General features: G+C 46.6%; 2 protein-coding genes and 1 pseudogene across 2 annotated transcripts; 1 reads left to right on the forward strand and 2 right to left on the reverse strand.

Annotated features, from left to right (window-relative positions):
* Window positions 1-6,202: 6,202 nt before the first annotated feature.
* On the reverse strand, window positions 6,203-11,061 carry LOC123157189 (tyrosine--tRNA ligase 1, cytoplasmic). Its single transcript, XM_044575444.1, has 9 exons — window positions 10,653-11,061; window positions 9,429-9,712; window positions 9,232-9,328; window positions 8,956-9,061; window positions 8,711-8,793; window positions 8,167-8,312; window positions 7,912-8,017; window positions 7,193-7,252; window positions 6,203-6,467 (listed from the first exon to the last, which is right to left on the reverse strand). The coding sequence occupies exons 1-9, from the start codon at window positions 10,956-10,958 to the stop codon at window positions 6,447-6,449; spliced, it is 1,209 nt and encodes a 402-aa protein (XP_044431379.1). The 5' UTR covers window positions 10,959-11,061; the 3' UTR covers window positions 6,203-6,446.
* A 1,754-nt stretch (window positions 11,062-12,815) lies between these two features.
* LOC123157975 (uncharacterized) lies at window positions 12,816-13,837 on the forward strand (annotated as a pseudogene).
* Window positions 13,838-13,977: 140 nt separating this feature from the next.
* Window positions 13,978-16,827, reverse strand: LOC123162274 (F-box protein PP2-B11). The gene is made up of 2 exons (XM_044580074.1): window positions 15,914-16,827; window positions 13,978-14,639 (listed from the first exon to the last, which is right to left on the reverse strand). Exons 1-2 carry the CDS (start codon window positions 16,372-16,374, stop codon window positions 14,207-14,209), a joined length of 894 nt encoding a protein of 297 aa, XP_044436009.1. The 5' UTR covers window positions 16,375-16,827; the 3' UTR covers window positions 13,978-14,206.
* Window positions 16,828-21,301: the final 4,474 nt, after the last annotated feature.

Here is a 21,301-nt window from a genome sequence, read left to right on the forward strand (position 1 = left end):
TAATGGGTTCGATCTTGCGGTGCTTCATCCTAGTGATAGAAAGGGAACGGGCACGTATTTGCATTGTTGCCATTAAGGATAAAACGATGGGGTCAATTCATATTATTTGAGTTTACTTTGTCTACATCATGTCATCTTGCTTAAGGTGTTACTCTATTTTTATTAACTTAATATCCTAGATGCATGCTAGATAGCGATCGATGGGTGGAGTAATAGTAGTAGATGCAGGCAGGAGCCGGTCTACTTGTCTCGGACGTGATGTCTATATACATGATCATTGCCTTGAATATCGTCATAACTATGCGCTTTTCTATCAATTGCCCAACAAAAATTTGTTTACCCACCATATGTTATGTGTTCGAAAGAGAAGCCTCTAGTGAAAACTATGCCCCCCCCCCCGGTCTACTTTTATCATATATAAAATCCAAAAATACCTTGTTGCACTTTTCCTATTTTATTTTATTTTGAAATTTACTTCATCTATCTACCACTGCGAGATTTGATCCTTACAAATAACCGCCAAGAGGATTGACAAGCCTCTTGTTTGCGTTGGGTGCAAGTATTTTTTTGTGTGTGTGCGGGTGCTGCTAGTGAAATTTTGTGTGGTTCTCCTACTGGATTGATAACCTTGGTTCTTAACTAAGGGAAATACTTATCTCTACTGTATTACTTCATCCTCTCCTCGAGGAAATCCCAACACAGCTCACAAGTAGCAACACCTCTCTCTCTCTCTCTCTCTCTCTCTCTCTCTCTCTCTCTCTAAACATGTTCTCATGATTATCGAGTTCAGCTTTCGCTTGAGGACAAGCGAGGTCTAACCTTGGGGGAGTTGATATGTCCATTTTGCACCAGGTTTTCTTACTGTTATTTATCATGTTTTGGGTCATTATTTCACTTTATGATGCCATTATAATGCCTTTTCTCTTTTATGTTGCAAGGTTCGCATGAAGAGGGAGATTGCTGGCAGAAGGAATTTTGGACCTGAAAAAGCTACGTCGGAGATAGGTATTCTCCACAAATCCAAATGATCTGAAAATTTAAAGAATTATATAAAAAATATTGGCGGAAGAATTACCAAAAGGGAGGCCACCAGGGAGCAATGAGCTCAGCCCCCCCCCTAAGGTGTGCCCTATAAGCTCGTGCCCCCCCCCCCCCCCGCGCGCGCGCGCAGGCCTCCAGTGCCCATCTTCTGCTATGTGAGGCTATTTTCCTTAGAAAAAATAGGGAGAAGACTTTCGAGACGAAGCGTCACCATCTCGAGGCAGAACCTGGGCAGGAGCACATTTGCTCTCCGACGGAGCGATTCCGCCTGGGGAAAATTCCCTCAAGGAGGGGAAAATTGAAGCCATCGGCATCACCAACAATCCTCTCATCATGGAAGGACCAATCTTCATCAACATCTTCACCAACACTATCTCCTCTCAAACCCTAGTTCATCTGTTGTATTCAATCTTTGTCCCAAAACCTCACATTGGTACATGTGTATTGCCAATAGTGTTGATTACATCTTGTAGTTGATGCTAGTTGGTTTATTTGGTGGAAGATTAAACGTTCAGATCCTCAGGCATATTCAATACACCTCTGATCTTGAACATGAATATGATTTGTGAGTAGTTATTTTTGTTCCTGAGGACATGGGAGAAGTCTTGTTATAAGTAATCGCATGAAGTTGGTATTCGTTCGATATTTTGATGATACGTATATTGTTCTTCCTTTAGTGATGTCATGTGAACGTCGAGGGAGAGCATTGGGGGGTAGTAAGTAGATGATGAGTTGCGAGAGTGGCAGAACGTTAAACCCTAGTTTATGTGTTATTCCGTAAGGTGCTGGTTTGGATCCATATGTTCCATGCTATGGTTAGATTTATCTTAATTCTTCTTTCGTTGTTGCGGATGCTTGCGATGGGGTTAATCATAAGAGGGTTGCTTGTTCAAGTAAGAACATCACCCTAGCATCGGTCCACCCACATATAAAATTATTAAAGTAGCAAACGCGAATCAAGTAAACATGATGAATGTGACTAGATGACAAATCTCATGTGTCCTCGAACACGCTTTGCTTATTATAAGAGAATGTTTCGTCTTGTCCATTGCTATAAAAATGATTGGGCTACCTTGCTGCACCTTTGTTACTATTGCTACTCGTTACTTGTTACGAATTATCCTGCTACAAAACTATCTATCACCACTACTTTCTATACTTGGCTACTTGCAGAGAATACCTTACTGAAAACTGTTTATCATTTCCTTCTGCTCCTCATTGCATTCCACACTCTTACTTATCGAAAGAACTACGAATGATCCCCTATACTTGTGGGTCATCAACTATCTAGCTTGGACGCGGGCATTAAAAAATTATTCACAACCTCACTAATTTTACGAAAAAAATTATCCAAGAGCATCGGGTCTGTAACATCCACTTGAGAAGGGAAGAGGTTAATAAAGGAATCACGAGTATGGGGATCTAGCGTTTGTGGTTATATGGTGTACTCCCGGGGGGTTCCAAAAGTCCACATTTCATGACTACAGACATGTCAGATAAATGATTACACTATAGTGTTTTATACTAGAGAGGAGATGATTACTTTGGGGAGGCCGGCTCAATCGTAAGGACGAGGTAGAACTTCTCCACTGACTTGCGACAAGCATGAATGTAAGTGTGATCCTTCCTTGCGGAAGCGATATGCTACAAATTTAAAAACCAAAGCTACAAAGTTCACAACACAACCAGAGATCATACATAGCTAAACATTGATCAAACTATAATTTTTTTTGAAATGGTCACCGGGGAGGAAAGGCTCCCCACCTGGATATATTTCAAATGTAATGAAGAGTGAGGGTTACAGGTTACGGGAGGTGAGGAAGTCTCGCCACAAGCTGGTGTCCTCCTTTAGAGCAACGGACTTTAGCCTATGAGTCAAAACAACCAAGTCATCTAGGATACACTTAATAGTAAAACTAGCATCTACCTCCAGATTTTGGAAGACCTTCTTGTTCCTCGCATCCAAGATCTTCCACGGGAAGAGGAGAAACATGAAGGGACTAACAGAGGATGAAAGTGAGCCTGGGAGCTGAGTGTGAAAAACTTCCCCAAGCGAAGTGGTTAGCAGCCTGATGCCAATGGTCTGCCAGATCCTGCGCGCCGTGGGGCAGGTGAAGAAAAGGTGGTTGATGTCCTCTACAGCATTATTACAGCGCGGGCAAATATCTGTCTCTAGAATTTTTTTTCTTGTGCAAGTTCTTCCGCGTGTTGAGTCGATCAAGGTAGAGCAGCTAGCCGAAAATCATCACCTTCTTTGGTACCTTGGAATCCCAAATAACGACAAGCACAGGATCCGAAAGCTGGGTGGTGAGAGTCGCATAGGCCCCTCGTGCGGAGAAGGCCGCACCGTTGAGAAGCCTCCGAGAGTCTGGCACCTGGGAGAGAGCGACATCCTGCAACCGAGAGTTAAGAGAGACAAGTTCTGCAACTGCAGTAGAGGTTAGCCGATTACGAAGAGCAAGTTCGATCCCATCCTGCAAAATAGTATGAACCATGGAATTTTGGTTGGTGTGGTGGGAGAAAAGAGCTGGGTAAACTAAGGCCAGTGGTTCTGGCGTTAGCCAACGATCTAACCAAAAGAAGGTGGAGTGACCATCCCCGATGGTGCACTGGGAAATCTCTCTTAGGCTCTGTAGGTGTTTAAAAATGGTTTTGGCGAGGAAAAAAATTGTTCTTTCCAAGCCCAATGTGAAGTGGGGAGTGGTGGAGAACCCAGTCCTTCCATGGAAGGGAAGTGGAGTGTAAAAATTTATAGGCAAATTTCAGCAATAGACAAAAAAATTGCGTGTGAAGGGTTTTCACACCTAGACCGCCGGCCTCTTTGGGGGTACAGACTTTATCCCAAGCAACCAGGCATTTAGCTCCCGAGCAAGTGTCATCTTTGGACCAAAAAAAGGTACATCTACGTTTGTCTATAGCTTCCAAAACCTGGATAGGGAGGGAGAAACACAGCATGAAGTAGGTGGGGAGGCTGTCGAGGACCGCCGAGAGTAAGACAAGTTTGCCCCCACGGGAAAGGAGAAGCGCACACCAACCCGCAAGGTACATGTCACAGCGATCAATAACTGGTTGGAAGGCGAAGAGTGGCAGTTTGTAAGGAGAGAGGGGGAGCCCTAGATAGGTTTGGGGGAAGGATGAGATGTTGGTTGCTAGATCAGTGGCCATACTAATTGCATCAGAGGGGTCAACGTTGAGGGGGATGAAAGTGGTTTTGGTGAAATTGATCGTAAGACCAGTTGCAGCAGCGAACTGATCCAAAATATTTTTAAGGTGCTGAGCTGCCGTGGGAGTGGCCTTCACAATAATAAGTGTGTCGTCCGCGTATTGGAGAACAGGGCAAGGGAGGTGGGGGATAAGGGGTGGAGAAGGAGACCGTCAATATTGGCCTTGATGATCATCTGCTGAAGGATGTCATCCAAGATGATGAAGAGGTAAGGAGAGAGGGGGTCACCTTGACAGAGTCCATTTTTGCATTGGATCCAACGGCCCGGCACACCATTTAGCATGACTGTCGTGAGTCCAGTGGAGAGGAGGGAGCTGACCCATTCACACTAGCGGTCGAGGAAACCGCGAGTCCGCATGGTATGGAGGAGGGATGTCCAGCAGACCGAGTCAAAGGCCTTCTGGAAGTCTAGTTTAACAACGGGAGTAGGAGCTTTTCTTTTAGCATAACAGTGAAGGATGTCTGCTGCGTAAAGAAAGTTTTCCGAGATGTTTCGCCCGGCGAGGAAGCCAGTTTGATCAGCATGGACGAGGAGAGGGATGAGGGGTTTTAGCCTATTAGTCAGCAACTTGGCCACCCCTTTTACCGGGCAGTTTTGGAGGGAAATAGGTCGGAAGTCAGCGGGGGAGCGGGCTTCGTTGTGCTTAGGGAGGAGAATAATATGAGCTCTGTTGAGGCAGGAAATGTCAGTTTGAAGAGAGTGGAAGTCGAAGAAGAAGTCTTTTATCTTGCCTTTGACGATGGGCCAGAATTTCCGATAGAAACCATGTCCAAAGCCATCAGGTCCAGGGCTAGCATTTTGATTCATAGAGAGGAAAGCGGTGGCAATCTCATCATCGGTGAAGGGGGGCGTCAAGAGATCTTAGTTGATGGATGGGAGAGGGGTAGAGATCCGTGAGCAAGAAGGACCAAGTGGGCTGGAAAGCGGTTCCGAGGAGGGACGCATAATAGTGCGAGAGGATAGCGGACTTGTCATCGTGCACAAAGAATTTCGAGCCATTTATAGCGAGCACATTGATTTTGTTTTTCCGCCAACGGATGGAGGCAGAGGCGTGGAAGAACCGCGAGTTTTCATCCCCTTCCATGGTGGTGCAGATCTTACCACACTGAATCCAGTAGAGGGCTTTTTCACAGAGCGTACGTTGAAGAACTTTGATAGTGACTCGAAGCAAGTTGAGTTCAGGCGGCGAAAGAAAACGAGACTCTTCAACAGTGTCAAGGACCGAAATGACAGTTTTACAGTTGTTTTTCACGAGTGCTGAGGGGAATGACACGTCGTCTCCACCGACTTGCAGCAAGCATGGGTGTAAGTGTGATCCTTGCGGCAGCGATATGCTATGAGGAGCTCTAAATTCGCCCCTCGGCACTAAGGTGTGCGGGAAGAGGACCTCGTGAAGCTCGGTGAAGCCGGCCCACGCACTCCGCTCGCCTCTGCGGGAGACATGACAGCGTTCGATGGGCCGGCTAGAACCGACGTCCACATCTTGCTGAGCAAGGTTACGCTGCGAAGACCTGCCATGGTCTCAAGCACCACCGGCCATGGATCCACGCGAAACGAAAAGAAACGAGCGACTAATTGCTCACCAAAGAAAGGAAAGGAGACGACAAAGGGACGGACTGCGGCAGAGCTTATCCGATACACGAACCCGACCCGGCCTCGTAAATATAGCTACAACGTGTAAAAAATTTACCAGCAAAATGCGAAAAATTTACAGGCCAGCGAGGATGTGTGCATGATACTAGCCCAAAACTCCGGAAGGCGAGCAACCAAACGATGTGGTGCAGCCTGGGTGCTTAACCAAACGAACCGAAACAAGAACCAAAGCATGGAAGAATGCCGGTCAATGCGCTAGCAAGGGCCCAGATGCACGGAAGGTTTCACTTTCAAGGGCTACGCGCGAGCCTATGAACGGACTCGCACTGACAAAATCAGTCGCCTGATTTAATGCGTTTAACTTAATGTTAGCTAAAATGTCACGCCAAGCGTCTTAACTTCTCAATTGAAGGTGACACGCAAAGATATTGTACACTGATCAACATAATCACGACAGTTTCTGATGCATATCAGCAATAGAGGTATTAGTATGCCAAAAATTGTGCCCAAGAAACTCGGCCACCCAAAATGTGTATGCTTCCATTGTCGGTTGGGTGTCCATGTAGTTACCAGGAAGGTATTTGCTCCTCAATTGCTTACCCTGTACTTCTGCAAAAGAGTAGGTGTCCGGATTAAATTCCTTGCAAAGTACTCCCTCCCTCCCATAATATAAGAGTGTTTTTGACACAAGTAACAGATATATCTAGAACTCTTAAGAGTTTAAAGTATTGATTACCATGAGAAAGAGCAATGGAAACAAAACAGAGATTTGAAGTCAAACTGAACAAATACACTTACGTATGCACAGCTATGCGTACTGAATAAAATATCACCGACAACATGCTCAAAAAGCAAACGGATATAAATGAAGACGTCTTCTCGTGGCGTTCTTTCCTGTCCTCACGTGTCAACGTGCCTATGTAGTTCTTGTAACAATTGCAGTTCGTTCCACTGCTTTTGAGCTTTTGAGTAATATATTCAGGGGGGTGGAGCTCCCATTCCCCCCCCCCCCCCCCCCCCCCCCCCCCCCCGATTCTCAAAAAAAATTGCATGGTTCAAGATACTGATAATGTACTAGAAATCAAAATTCCATTCGACAGATTGAGGGGAAATATATTAACCCATTGTCAGAATCCGGGGGAATTTATCAAGATATACCACTTCAAAATGAAACCGGCAACTTGCTGTAATCATTCACTTCAGAGCGGAAGCACAGGAGATGAGGATGAAATAAGTTGCAAAGTCTTAATGTGTCTGGAGTAAGTTACGTAACCAGATAACAGCCAGCATTCTATTTTAACATTCATTCATGCAAGTGGGTACAAATGTTGTACCTTAACAGTATTGAGGAGAATTTTGGCTTCACTGCTGCTGTTGAAGTGGTCACGAACAGGCTGAAAAGTGCAAAATGGTATTAAGCCAAACAAATCTATACATGAATAAATATGAGACATTACAAATTACTACCTCCGTCCCAAAATATAAGATGTTTTTGCAGTTCAAGTTGAACTGAAAAAACGTCTTGTATTTTGAGATGGGGATAGTATATCTGTAAAAAGGAACTTGATTGAAAAGAAAACACAGAGTGTCCAGATTAATAATTGCATTAATAGGCCACAAGATTGACACCTCCAGAATATCAATACTACTCCCTCCCTTCCTAAATACAAGTCTTTTAAGAGATTCCACTATAGACTACATACGGAGCAAAATGAGTAAACCTTACTCTAAAAGGCGTCTATATACATCCGAATGTAGTCTCTGTAGTGGAATCTCTAAAAAGACTTACATTTAGGAATGGAGGGAGTATTTGCCAGGTATGACACAAAATATGAGATATGCCGCGACAGAATGATCAAAAGAATAACAGAAACCATCTCAGGCATTACAAATTCACAATACTATTGACTAAATAATGAAATATGAAAAATACAGCAGTGGAACAAATCAAAAAAACAAACAGAAACTGGTAATGCTATGAGAGTGCATAAGTTAATGACTCGTGAAAGCCTGCACCAGCTTACTGAAAAAAAAACGTGATAAAAACTATTACCTTCAATATTTCATTGATCGCTTTCGCCAAAGCAGGTTTAACGTCGGCAGGATGCAAATCACCCGCTTCATAATCAGCAACAAGTTCATCCATGGTTAAAAATGTCCTGTTTAAAAGCAAGCATGGTTATAACTCCAAACAAAAAAAATCAATAGTACACAACTTTCAACAGAGATAAACTAAGGTGTGTGTGTTTATTCAACCAACACAGATAAGATTTTCAAATTTTTAGTAAGTCCAAGAAAAGAATATTACTTGTTACCGCCATTGTTTTCTTTGCGGACAACCTCAAACTTGTCAAACCAAGGGAAAACGATGTACTGGATGTACTCCAGGCACGGATTTTTATCAACAATTTTCGGGGGACAGAAAGCTTGCTTTATCTTCAAATTTACCTGAGCCTGCAATAAATTTTGTTACAGCTCTATAAATTCCAGCTTGATAAATTGATAATATCATGACCACATGCCATCTACAAGATCAATTGAACGACAAGTTCTAAGCAAATGATGAACACAGTGCAGACCAGACTAAAGTAGTAGAAACTTCTAAAAATACTAGAAACATGTCTACCCATATCAAGAGTAAAAAGTAATTTTAAAATAGCCAAACTTAACATCCAAATATGGTGGTAAGGGCTTCATTTTCTTGCATGGCAGACAAGGACCATACCCTACAATATCCTAGCCGAGTAATATCTTTCAACATTCATATATCTCTGGATGAGGTTGTATGGAGTGATTAGGTGGCATAAGCTTTTGAAATAAATAAAGGTTCATGAAGAGAAAAATTTGAGAACCTCATCATCTTCCATAAAGATAGCCGATGTTGGATCACTCTTTGACATCTTCTCCTGGCCTTCTTTGAAACCGGGGAGCATATCTGTAATTCATGTTAAGGAACAAATTTTTTTATACAACCTGGCAATGACACACTACAAAGGAATTCTAACGACATAACCACCGAGACACATATATCAATATATTAAGACAAAACACACTGCAGAAAAAAAATAAACAACACAGCAGTGGCAGATAAGGATACGATGTGACAGAATAATTGGCTTGTTTTTCCTTTTGATGTCATCGCAATATTCCCTTGCTAACATGTTAACCTTCCTTTGGTCCATACCCAACTGGCATATGTCAGCCTACAAACAGAAACAGATTAGAGAGAATCAATGACAATCTAGAAATCTAGAATAAAGGTATACCACCCTACAATACCGAGTGAAATAAAAAAATATCAATAACTCTTAAATTATGTGAATAGTTAAACTTCAATTTTACAGAGGGATGTCTGCAATATAAATATACTAACCTTCAGGAAGAATATATCAGCACACTGCATGCAAGGATAGAAGATCTGTGCAGCAGTCAATTCCTCATTGTCAGAGCGACCCATAATCGTACAACACCTGTTTAGTAAGGAAAAATGAGATAGCTAAATAATTATTTGAGTTCAAACTTTGGAAGTCAAGAATCATCTAGATGCATATGCAATCTAAATGGCCGTACCTCGTTATTCTTTTGATATTATTTTTCCTGCCAATGTCCATTACAAGTGGCCAGTATTCATTTGCACGCCTATTAATTTCCTCTGAAGACCATAAGAATTCAACGCCATCAAGGTTCATACCAGCTGCTTTCCATATTTCAATCATGTAGCGCCCGACAGTCTGGATTTTTTTCAGATCGCCACCCATTTTGTTGTTTAGCTGTGCAAACCAGTCTGCTATCCAGATTTTCACTTTGCATCCCGCTCTGATCATCTTGTTAACATTAATTGTCTTCACAACACCCTGTGAATACAATACATGAGAATGTCTATCACCAGCAAGTCCTATCAGGCCTTGCAATCTGACAGTTTGCGCATATTGGTCTCATGCATCACTAAAGTAAACATTTTCACAATGTGTAGTACTGGCATCATAATAATTGTGGAAGCACATCAAGAATTGCTAAAGGCACGTGTAAGATTAACATTTATACTAGGATATTTCATTCTTATTATTAATCATATGGAACAACAAAGCAATGAAATATGGAAGCGGTAAGCTCACTAATCTTTCTAGTTTGACAGAGCTGGATAAATCAAGGCTAGGTATTATAACCACAACCTACTGGTGCTCCACAGCCTACTAGGATAGTGCTCCTTATTTTCAGGAGCTTTTGTTGCCACTTCTTTCTAGTTTTATTTATGCTCTTATTTTGCACACTCTTTGTTCTCTGAACTAACACTTTTCTTTTGGTTTCTTATTCTTCAAAGACTTAAGAAGTTTAACCAAAAACTACTAGCACAAATATAACCACTCAATCATCCATAATCAGCACATGCTATTTAACCAATCTGATGCACAATTGCACATATGATTAAGAGCTAAAAAAATCAAAATTCAACTACTCCGTAGTTTTATGATACCAGAAATAAGTAGGCTAGGCATACATCTAGTGTAAGCATCCACCTAGGTGATACATGCTAAGTTAGCTGGTCAACAAAGACCTAGAGTACGACTGTAGACACATATCACAACATGAACATGATAACACCACCAGAACAGGTAACAGCACACATAATAGTCATACTGCACTCATAACTTTGGTAACGATGTTGGTTGAAATCCGAAATTCCTGTCCAAGAACTCTTCCTGGAAACAGAAGGTATGCTACTGGATGCTCGTGACCGAGTCGCACATTCGATCCGAAGTTATTAGATGGGAAGGCGGGAAGTTTCCGTCGAACCTGGGCAATGTGCATGCGGCCGGAGGGCTCGAACCCGTCGTAGCAGATAGGGACGGGCTTGTTCTGCAGCAGCCGCTTAAGCTCGTCGGGCTGAATGCACTCCTCGCCTATGCTCATCAGCAAGTCGAACCGCTCGTCCAGGCTCAATGCCGCCACGCCCCCCGCGAGGTCTTCGGCGCCGGCGCCGGCAGCGGAGGAGGAGGAGGCTGCGGGGGAGGCATCAGGAGCCGCGGAAGGTTCCGTTGATGCGGCGGCGGGGGCGGAGGCCTCTGCGGTGACAGCGGCGGCAGCCAGGGAAGTGTCCATGGAGGTGGCGGCGGTGGCGGGTGACTGATTTGGAGACGGCTAGGGTTTTACGCGGCTCAGATCGAGAGATGGATCTCCTAGTTCTGCGCAGACGGGGGTCACAAAGACGTGGTCCGTACGTTCCCTGAAAGACAAAAAACGTGGCCCGTACGTCAGTGTGGCCGTTTACGTGGGCCTAAGCCAAACATGGGCTGTCTTTCCTCAGAATCATAAGATATGGGTGTGTTTGGATTGTGGCCCGAATGCACGTTACCAAAATTTTAATTATGACCCAAAGATTGGTCTTTGTTTAGATGATTGTTAATTTTTTGGCATGCCAATGAAGTCTAACCAACTCATTTTTTGAGAGAGAACAACCTACTCATGTATGGCCTCCACCCCCTTCCCAATTTGGGTGAGAGCCATCAGAACGTGTCTATACTTTCACTACTCATTTTTTGAGAGAGAATCACCTACTCATGTGTTGAGACCAAGACATTTCAGTCCTAGCACAAAGAATCTTGATCTCTAGCCTTTCTCAAGTTGTTTCAAATTATCTTTCCACCATATCCAAATCTGTGAGAGAGAGTTGAGTGTTGGGGAGACTATCATTTGAAGCACAAGAGTAAGGAGTTCATCATCAACACATCATCTATTACCTTTTGGAGAGTGGTGTCTCCTAAATTGGTTAAGTTTTACTTGGGAGCCTCCATCAAAATTGTGGAGTTGAACCAAGGAGTTTGTAAGGGCAAGGAGATCGCCTACTTCGTGGGATCTACCCAAGTGAGGCAAGTCCTTCATGGGTGATGGTCATGGTGGGATAGACAATGTTGCTTCTTCGTGGACCCTTCGTGGATGGAGCCCTTCGTGGACCCATGCAACCATTACCCTTCGTGGGTTGAAGTCTTCACCAACGTGGAAGTACGATAGCACCACCTATCAGAACCACGTCAAAAATCTCCATGTCTCCAATTGCATTTGCACACTCCAATCACATCCCTTTACTTTCTTGCAAATTGCATCCTTTACTTTCCGCTGCTCATATACTTTTGCCATGCTTGCTTGAAATGTATTGTGAATGCTTAAAATTGTGCTAATCTCCAACCTCAACTTGAAGAACTTAAAAACTGCTACCTTTGCTTGTTTTATTTTGAGGAACTAGACAGTAGGAGAGGCTCCTACTGTGTTTCCATATATATATATATATATATATACATATATATATATATATATATATATATATATGGGGTGGTGTACATAGTTACATCTCATGTACAAATTGGGGGGGGGGGGGGGGGTGTTGCCATCTTTACCCCCTAGTGTGGGGGTGAGCAAGCCAAAGGAGAGTACACACGTTAGGCTAAAGAGTGTACAAATAAGGCAATGAAGGCACTAAGGGCCTCTTTAGTTCTATGCTACCTTTGCTTGTTGAAGTGTCTAATCACCCCTCCCCTCCCCCCCCCCCCTCTTCTAGACACCTCTTATCAATCCTTTCACTAATAAACCTGCTAAATGGGTCACGGAACTTTGCAAATGATTCTAGCAGTAAAAGCGGTTGTGATGGATAGCCCAATGGCACACAATTTTCTTCACCAAATCGTGTGTGATATAGTTGAATAAAGCAAACGGTTAACGGAGGCAAAGCGTGTGTGACCGGTACATTTATCACACACGACGCTATACATAAAACTGTGTGGGTTGTATATATGAACGAAAACGTTCATCTAGGATTCACTCTGTGGGATGTGCATGCGAACGAAAACGTTTCTCTGGGATTGACTATGTGGGATATGCAGACGAACGGAAATGTTTCTCGTGCATTGACTGTGTGGGTTGTGTAGACAAATGGAAACGTTTTTCTAGAAATCACTGTGTGGGATGTACCTGTGTGGCAGCGAGCAGAGCTGGAGCTGCATCGCACGGGAGAGCGCGGCCGCCATGGCCGACGCCATGTCCTGCCGGCTGAAATCCTTGGTCGTGCTGCTTCTCTGAAGATCGCCGATGTGTACTTTGTTTTCTTTTCCACTTACACTGATGATTTGTTTGTTGCCATGAGCTGCTGATTGATGTGCAGCTCGGTAAAGCCATTCCATTCCATTGCATTGCATTGCTTGCTGTGATTGTTCATGCTGAGCTTGTTCAATATGATTTGAAGAGAGAGAGAGAGAGATTGTTCAGAGACGAAGAGCAGCAGCGTCCAAGAGGTGTGTGAGGATCAGCTGTCCGACATCAGCAGCCAGGCGACGTCTAACAACGAGGCATCCAACACCTCCTCCCGCCCCAAGCTCGCCCTCGACCTGTCGCTCACCGTCACCGCCGCCGACACCACGACCGCAAAGTCGAGCACCACCGACAGGACCGGCGGCGGGTGTTCACGTGCAACTACTGCCAGGGGAAGTTCTTCAGCTCGCAGGCGCTGGGCGGGCACCAGAACGCGCACCGGCGGGAGCGCACGCTGGCCCTGCGTGCGGTGCACCAGCTCGAGGCCTACCCCTACGGCTACGCCGATGTGGCCTCCCACGGTCCCACCAGCTCTATGGCTCACCCGTGCTATACCCCATCGGCATCAAAGCGCACGCGCCGGTGCACCCCGCGGCGGTGCAGGTGGAGCGGCAGTAACAGTAAGCCGCCTCCCTCGCTGCGCCGGCGCGCGCGCGGGCATAGCTGGTCCCGATGTCGTTCCTCATGGGCGGCGACGAGGAGTCAGCTTCCGGTGCCCCGACGGCTTCAGGCAACCACCGCCGGGCGCCGGCGTGCTCCCTCTCCTCCACTCCGGCCACAACCTGGGGCTTGGGCAGCAGCGGCAAGCCGACGAGGAGCCTGGCCTGACGCTTCAGGTGATATCCTTTGACAGCCACGAGGTATACTGCGGGTTGAAATCGGCAGAAGGCAGGGGCTAAATGCAAAATGCACGGCGCTGACCGGCTCGGCCGAGCTGGCTCCACATTGCTGCATCTGATTCGTCTAGGACCAAATTTGCACCTTTAGGACAAGCTTGAGGACTAGATAGTCAGTTTTTGCAAGTTTTAGGACCAAAGTATCACATGCAAGACAAGTTCAAGGACCTGTCGTGCTATTACCTCTGAAACTAACAGCACCTACACCGATTATGTCCATGGCATCACAAAGTTGATACATGCTCTGGAAATGTGGCAACAAAGCTGTCCGGTTTACTATTCACAAAACTACACGCACATGCATGCGCTCGCTCATCGACAAGATGAACCGATATTCAGCGTACAGACATAAATTGAGGTCTCTAGGATGGATCATATGGGCCTGAACTCGATGCCTTCCACGATGAGCCCACGCTTGGGGTACCACCCCAGTATCTCGAAGCTCACCGCCTCCTCCCCCACCACTGCCTCGTCGCGGGTGCGCAGCCGCCCCATCTCCACCTCCCACCACCCGTCGCCGCGCAACACCGGCCCCCTTACGTGGGCACCGTCCATACCTTTGCCGTCTTTGAACCTGCGCGCATCGATGGGGTCGGGGCGGAGGCACACGGCATGGCGTGACGGAGCGCTGCCGCTCACGCTCACGGTGGTCTCCTGGTCCGGGAAGCTCAGGCCGCGGTGGGCGTCTTCGGTGGCGAAGACAAGGTACGCCGCGTAGGCGGTGGCCGGCGTGAGCGCGGCGGTGGGGAGCCGGCCGTAGATGTCGAGGCACGTGCAGTCCACCAGCTGGGCCAGTTCCGCGAACCTGATATACAGAGGCAAACCATTAAATTAATCTGGACTGGAGAAGCCATTTATTTATAGTAGCATAAGCAAGGTAGCTTATTCTCTCAAAAAGCAAGTCAGCTAGAGTAGCTAATAGTGATAGTCAATATCAGCACAGATATACCAGTAGCAGTATTATAATTTACTACTATAATCTGATAATAGAAGGGCAAACTTGCGGGCCAGGATACCATTGTTTAATGAGCTGCATGATGCACGCGGATACAGTTGCATGGATGCAAACAGAGCATCGATCAATCCATTCATGGATGCAACCAATTTCGTGGACGGCGACGTGGGCAAGGGTTTCCCTTTTCCCTTTTCGATGTGAGATTGTGGGCAAGTTGACGAGTGATCAACTGACGAGGGATCAGCCGATCAGGGATGCCGAATTATTGTTGGGGGAGTCGCGTGGCTTTCAGCCGACCGCACCGGGTGGAGTTGACTTGGCTCGTACTCGCAGCCACATGCACGCGCATGCACTTACTTGCCCAATCCTCCTGCCTGCCTGCCTGCCGCCGGTGATTTCTACTACTCCGTCAGAAAAGTCCTCCGGCAGGGGATCTTATTTGTGTACTCCGTGTGGAAGAAGGTCGAGTCTACTACGTATGGGAAGTGGATGCAAACCTTTCAAAAAAGAAGAAGTACTGTAGTAGATTGAGGCAACAGTTCGTGGATGTGAATTCCGCAACAAGTCTCACTGTTGGACTAATTGTAATTGGTGTGTGTTGTTCTAGAAGAAAGCGCGCATCATCTTTAATTTGCTTGGCTGCCGTCTCACAAACAAAAACAACTGCCGTGCACTCACTCGCACCTTATTATAATCAAGAGAAAGAAAGAAAGAGAAGAAGAAAGAATCGTTCAATACGTAGGCACGCCCACTGGAGGTGGAGGGAGCTCGGTAATGGAAGCACTTGTCGCAACCAACTCTCCAATCGCCTTCCTACGCCACGAAAAAAAGGAAAAAAAACACAACTCCAATTGCCTTTCCATGGCCCGTCCCGTTCCACCCATTCAAATCGTCATCATGTCGACAAGCAGCTAGAATTTCTCACGGGACTCGGTTGATTCACGAAATGTCATCATGTCGACAAGCAGCTAGAATTTCTCACGGGACTCGGTTGATTCACGAAATGGAACGAATCGAAAAAACTATATGCTCCACCGATCGATCTATGTTGGTAATTAATTAAAGTTAAAGCTGGCAATTGAGTTGTTTGATTTGGAGTGAGGAGAAAAAAATGGTGGGCGTACCTGGAGAGCGGGTGGGGCGTCCACCTCCAGCTGAACTCGCCGTCCTCCCACGGCAGGCTGAGCCTCCTCGCCGAGATGGCCACGCACTTGGCGCCGCTCTCCTTGGCCAGCCACACGGCCATGCCGCCGCCGTCCACAAGCACGGCCGCGTCGGTGAGCCCGAGGTAGGCCTCCTTCTTGGTCGACGACGCCGACGCCGTCGCCGAGGCAGTGGAGGCGGAGCGCGAGAGCGAGAAGCGCCGCGCGGGCGCCTGGTGCAGCTGGAGGTAGTCCGGCGGGAGGAAGCGCGCCCAGACGACGTCGGACCCGGCGGCGTCGCGGAAGCAGGGCGAGACGGCGGCGCAGCGGCAGGCGTCCCGCGGGGAGGTGAGCGCGATCACGTGCGCCACGCACGCCTCCGGGAGGTCGCACACCCGCGTCCTCTCCTCCGCCGTCTCCATGCCACCGGCGTGGCTGCCCATCGTATCTAGCAGCAGCCTACCTACCTGAGTATTGGAAATTTGGAGTGGAGAAAGCAGCGGGGCGGGGCAGAGATCAAGCCCCTATGTATGTATGTTGGCGTTGCGTTGTGGGCAGAACCTGGCTATACATATCGCCCGTACGGCTTATAATGGCAACGCGGGACCGGGTCGGTCAAGAGAGTGACGGCGGCGACGGCGAAAAGGTAGACGGCGTTCTGCTCCGTGCAGTGCACCGAGGAAGACGGGGCGAGCGCTAGCCGACCGAACGCGTACGTCCGTCGGCCTAGGCGTACGTGGACGGCCACACCGCACCCGTATACGTGGAGGGCGACGTACTACACATGCGAGCGAGCGAGCGAGCAAATTGGACAACAAAATCAAATGAAGCGGTGAAGTCGTCGAAGACGAACAGGATCCGGACGGTTATGAAAGGAACCCCGGGGACGGGGTTGCCACCAACCAAGTGAGCCAATGAATCTCCTCTCCTCCGCAGAATTGGCGCTTTTTGTGGGAATCTTTTGCGTGCAAGCCCAAGTATCTGCGCGGCCAATCATCCATCCTCGCTTCCGCGCCAAGAACTGCGATCAACAGTTGATTGGTACTACTAGTACTATACTACCAATCGCTTAGCTATCTCTGAGAGCCCAAGTGCCAAGTGGAGACGGAATCCAACGGGCCACACCTCGTTCGTCATTCACACCGCGGGCTGGAGCAAGACAAGCCTCGTGGTCTTTCTCAAAAAAAAAAAAAAAAAGACAAGCCTCGTGGCCAACTCCGTCAAGTCGGAAATGTGTAAATTAGGGATCTTTCTAAGCAAACCATTTGTCTCTTAAATAAACAGGCCTCCTCTCCTCTCATGAAACACAATAACGTGTTGCTATGATACAAGTTGTTTTAGTTGCATGTGAGAGAGCATACAATTTATTCTAAGAAAGATTAGGTGAATGTTGTGTCATTTGGATAACATTTCCATTGAACCCGGGGACCCATAAAATGAAAAGAAGGAACTTGAACTCAATGTATTTTTCCTTTCAAATCGAATGCCTGTGATAAAAAGAAAAAAACAAATGAGAATAGGGTGGTCCATACGAAAACCATATGATTTTCACTTCTCAGTCCTGCGTATTATTCAAACAAATTATATATATAGAAAAAAGAGCAGTGATATACAAAAAACATAGGGTTTTTCATCCGACGCTAATCAATCACCCTGGGATCAAATCGCACTTGACAAATGAACGTAGGATTACCCCGTCGTACGAAGATCGGACACAAAGTGTCGTACGCAAATCATGCAAAAAGGTAGAAACAAAATCTTCCAAATCTCTTGAACCAAAGAGGCTCTGCATCATGATATTTCGGAGAAGTCTCTGGCTCCATTTATCGCACTTTGACTTTCTTTAACGTTAGAAATAAAATAAGAAGGTCAAGATCAAGTACAGGACGCCGCGTGGAGAGTTGTAGAGGAAAAATTAGGCACACACGTAACGAAAACGGCATCAATCACTCTGACATGGAATTTGGATGCCAACACGACGAAAACATCTACTAGAGCAACAACGTCAATGATGTATAGACCAGGGATTTCAACCTCCTTTTCGAAGGAAAAGAAACAATGACGACAAACATGAACAATCGTGCTCTCATCAACACTCCACTCTCCACCGCGGGATATCGCATCATGGTTGTGTCACAAATAAAGTGTCCCTTCGCCATGTAAGTTTCCAGTTGCCGTAAACTACTGAATTTTTTGCTCCAGGTTGCCATTAATGACATAACAACCAAGTTACTTACACAGTTTTTTGTTTGACTTCTTACACGATGTCATGATCCAAACTCCGAATATCGGCACTAAAATGTACTTGGAATGACGATGCGCCCTTTGTGGAGAGCAAAAGAGTGTCACTCACATTTTTTTCCCTCGTGCCTTTGCTCGTCTCGTGTGGTGTGTAGTATTAGAGTGATCTTCGGCCATAATGGGAACCTTGCTTCTTTTCGGGATTGGTTTGCTATCCTTCACGGAATGGATGGTCAGCCGCGGGAAAATACTACACACACGGGGCTCCCGCGACGGACTTTCACAGACCCTGCTGCCTGCTCTTCTCTAATTGGCCCCCCTAATTTTCACTAGGGTGGCCGCCTCACTACATCAAATTTCAACCAATCACTATTAACCACCCCGTAGACGCCCTGTGGTAACTCCGTGTGTCTAGCATCTGTCGCCAGCCGCGCCGTGGTCTTTTGAATCCTAGGCGCGTGTACGCACTGGTGGCGCCACTTGCCCGTAGCCAGCCTAACTATCTGATGTTGGCCTTGGCGGTGGTTGTCTTGTACTTTTGGCTTCTGTACGTTTTGGCTAAGCTAATATCCTCATCAATTATGTAATCTGACTTTGTATAACTTGGCTGTTGGCTTTTTACTATATACAAATCTCAAAGGCGAGCACGTTTGCGCCTTCTGTCTAAAATATGTGGTTGGAGGTAGCTAACCTTTTCTCTTGCTCGCCGTGGATTGTGACACACTGCGAGTAATGGGGGCACAACGCGCAACCTCCTAATAGCAACTCTAGCAGACCCCGTAAAAGGCCTCGACCCGTAAAATAACCGTCAAAATGCGGGCCGGCACGGAAAATCCCGCCCGAACAGACACCGCATCCGCGTCCGACCTAAATTTTTTTTGCGGGGCGCGACAAAAGATCTCCCCCGACCTCTAGTTTCATGGGGCGGGAGCACGACCCGAGCTCGGCCCCTATCCGCAGTGGGATTTGGCGGGAGGGACATTTTCGCGCGGCCGTTCCCGCTCCTCCCACCCCCAACCACCATTGCTCCCGCCGCCTCCCGCTCCCGTTCATCCTCCCCGACGATCCGTCGCCGTCATGGATGACACCTTGCCCTCCCCTGTCTCCATCGAGGTCGCGCACGCTCAATCCCCTCGGGCGGATCTCGTCGCTGGCCATGTTGGCCCTGCCGTCACCCAAGGTGCCACCGCGGCTACCCGCAAGCGTCAGGGCAGCGTGCTCGTGCAGGGCGGGAACCCGGCTGCCCCCGCCGGCAGGGCCCGCGCTCCAGGCGCCAACGCAGTTGCACGATCCCGGCCGGCGGCGGCGAAGGTCGCCAAGGTCCTGGGCGCAAAGCGGAGGAAGATTTCGGCTACAAGGCGGCCGACTACATCATCCACTCCCTCCGCCCCGGAAATAGGTTCCCCGGCGATCTCGCTCAACGGTGCTGCTTCCACCGCAGCCGATTGAAGGAAATATGCCCTAGAGACAACAATAAAGTTATTATTTATTTCCTTAATTCATGATAAATGTTTATTATTCATGCTAGAATTGTATTAACCGGAAACTTAGTACATGTGTGAATACATAGACAAAACTTATAGTCTCTAGTATGCCTCTACTTGACTAGCTCGTTAATCAAAGATGGTTATGTTTCCTAACCATAGACATGTGTTGTCATTTGATGAATGGAATCACATCATTAGGAGAATGATGTGATGGACATGACCCATCCGTTAACTTAGCATTATGATCGTGTCAGTTTCATTGCTACTGCTTTCTTCATGACTTATACAAGTTCCTCATACTATGAGATTATGCAATTCCCGAATACCGGAGGAACACTTTGTGTGCTACCAAACGTCACAACGTAAAAGGGTGATTATAAAGATGCTCTACAGGTGTCTCCGAAGGTGTTTGTTGGGTTGGCATATACCGAGATTAGGATTTGTCACTCCGTGTTTCGGAGAGGTATCTCTGGGCCCTCTCGGTAATACTCATCACTATAAGCCTTGCAAGCATTGTAACTAATGAGTTAGTAGCGGGATGAAGTATTACGGAACGAGTAAAGAGACTTGCCGGTAACGAGATCGAACTAGGTATAATGATACCGACGATCGAATCTCGGGCAAGTAACATATTGATGACAAAGGGAACAACGTATGTTGTTATGCGGTTTGTGTTGGAAATATGCCCTAGAGGCAATAATAAAAGGATTATTATTATATTTCCTTGTTCATGATAATTGTCTTTATTCATGCTATAATTGTATTATCCGGAAATCGTAATACACGTGTGAATACATAGACCATAATATGTCCCTAGTAAGCCTCTAGTTGACTAGCTCGTTGATCAACAGATAGTCATGGTTTTCTGACTATGGACATTAGATGTCGTTGATAACGGGACCACATCATTAGGAGAATGGTGTGATGGACAAGACCCAATCCTAAGCATAGCACAAGATCGTGTAGTTCGTTTTGCTAGAGCTTTTCCAATGTCAAGTATCTTTTCCTTAGACCATGAGATCGTGTAACTCCCGGATACCGTAGGAGTGCTTTGGGTGTACCAAACGTCACAACGTAACTGGGTGACTATAAAGGTGCACTACAGGTATCTCCAAAAGTGTCTATTGGGTTGACACGGATCGAGACTAGGATTTGTCACTCCGTATGACGGAGAGGTATCTCTGGGCCCACACGGTAATGCATCATTACAATGAGCTCAAAGTGACCAAGTGTCTGGTCACGGGATCATGCATTACGGTACGAGTAAAGTGACTTGACGGTAACGAGACTGAACGAGGTATTGGGATACCGACGATCGAGTCTCGGGCAAGTAACGTACCGATTGACAAAGGGAATTGTATACAGGGTTGATTGAATCCTCGACATCGTGGTTCATCCGATGAGATCATCGAGGAGCACGTGGGAGCCAACATGGGTATCCAGATCCCGCTGTTGGTTATTGACCGGAGAGCCGTCTCGGTCATGTCTACGTGTCTCCCGAACCCGTAGGGTCTACACACTTAAGGTTCGGTGACGCTAGGGTTGTAGAGATATGAGTATGCAGCAAACCAAAAGTTGTTCGGAGTCCCAGATGAGATCCCGGACGTCACAAGGAGTTCCGGAATGGTCCGGAGGTAAATAA

The sequence above is a fragment of the Triticum aestivum genome, chromosome 7B, assembly GCF_018294505.1.
Source record: "Triticum aestivum cultivar Chinese Spring chromosome 7B, IWGSC CS RefSeq v2.1, whole genome shotgun sequence".
NCBI lineage: Eukaryota > Viridiplantae > Streptophyta > Magnoliopsida > Poales > Poaceae > Triticum > Triticum aestivum.

Excerpts from the sequence above, each read along its gene's own strand:
- LOC123162274 (XM_044580074.1), bottom strand. The coding sequence starts at position 16,374 with ATGGGCAGCCACGCCGGTGGCATGGAGACGGCGGAGGAGAGGACGCGG. Across the intron at positions 14,640-15,913 it reads ACGCCCCACCCGCTCTCCAG|GTTCGCGGAACTGGCCCAGC; the intron begins GTACGCCCACCA and ends TCTGTATATCAG.
- LOC123157189 (XM_044575444.1), bottom strand. The coding sequence starts at position 10,958 with ATGGACACTTCCCTGGCTGCCGCCGCTGTCACCGCAGAGGCCTCCGCC. Across the intron at positions 8,794-8,955 it reads GCCAATTATTCTGTCACATC|ATATGCTCCCCGGTTTCAAA; the intron begins GTATCCTTATCT and ends CATGAATTACAG. Across the intron at positions 8,018-8,166 it reads GAAAACAATGGCGGTAACAA|GACATTTTTAACCATGGATG; the intron begins GTAATATTCTTT and ends GCTTTTAAACAG.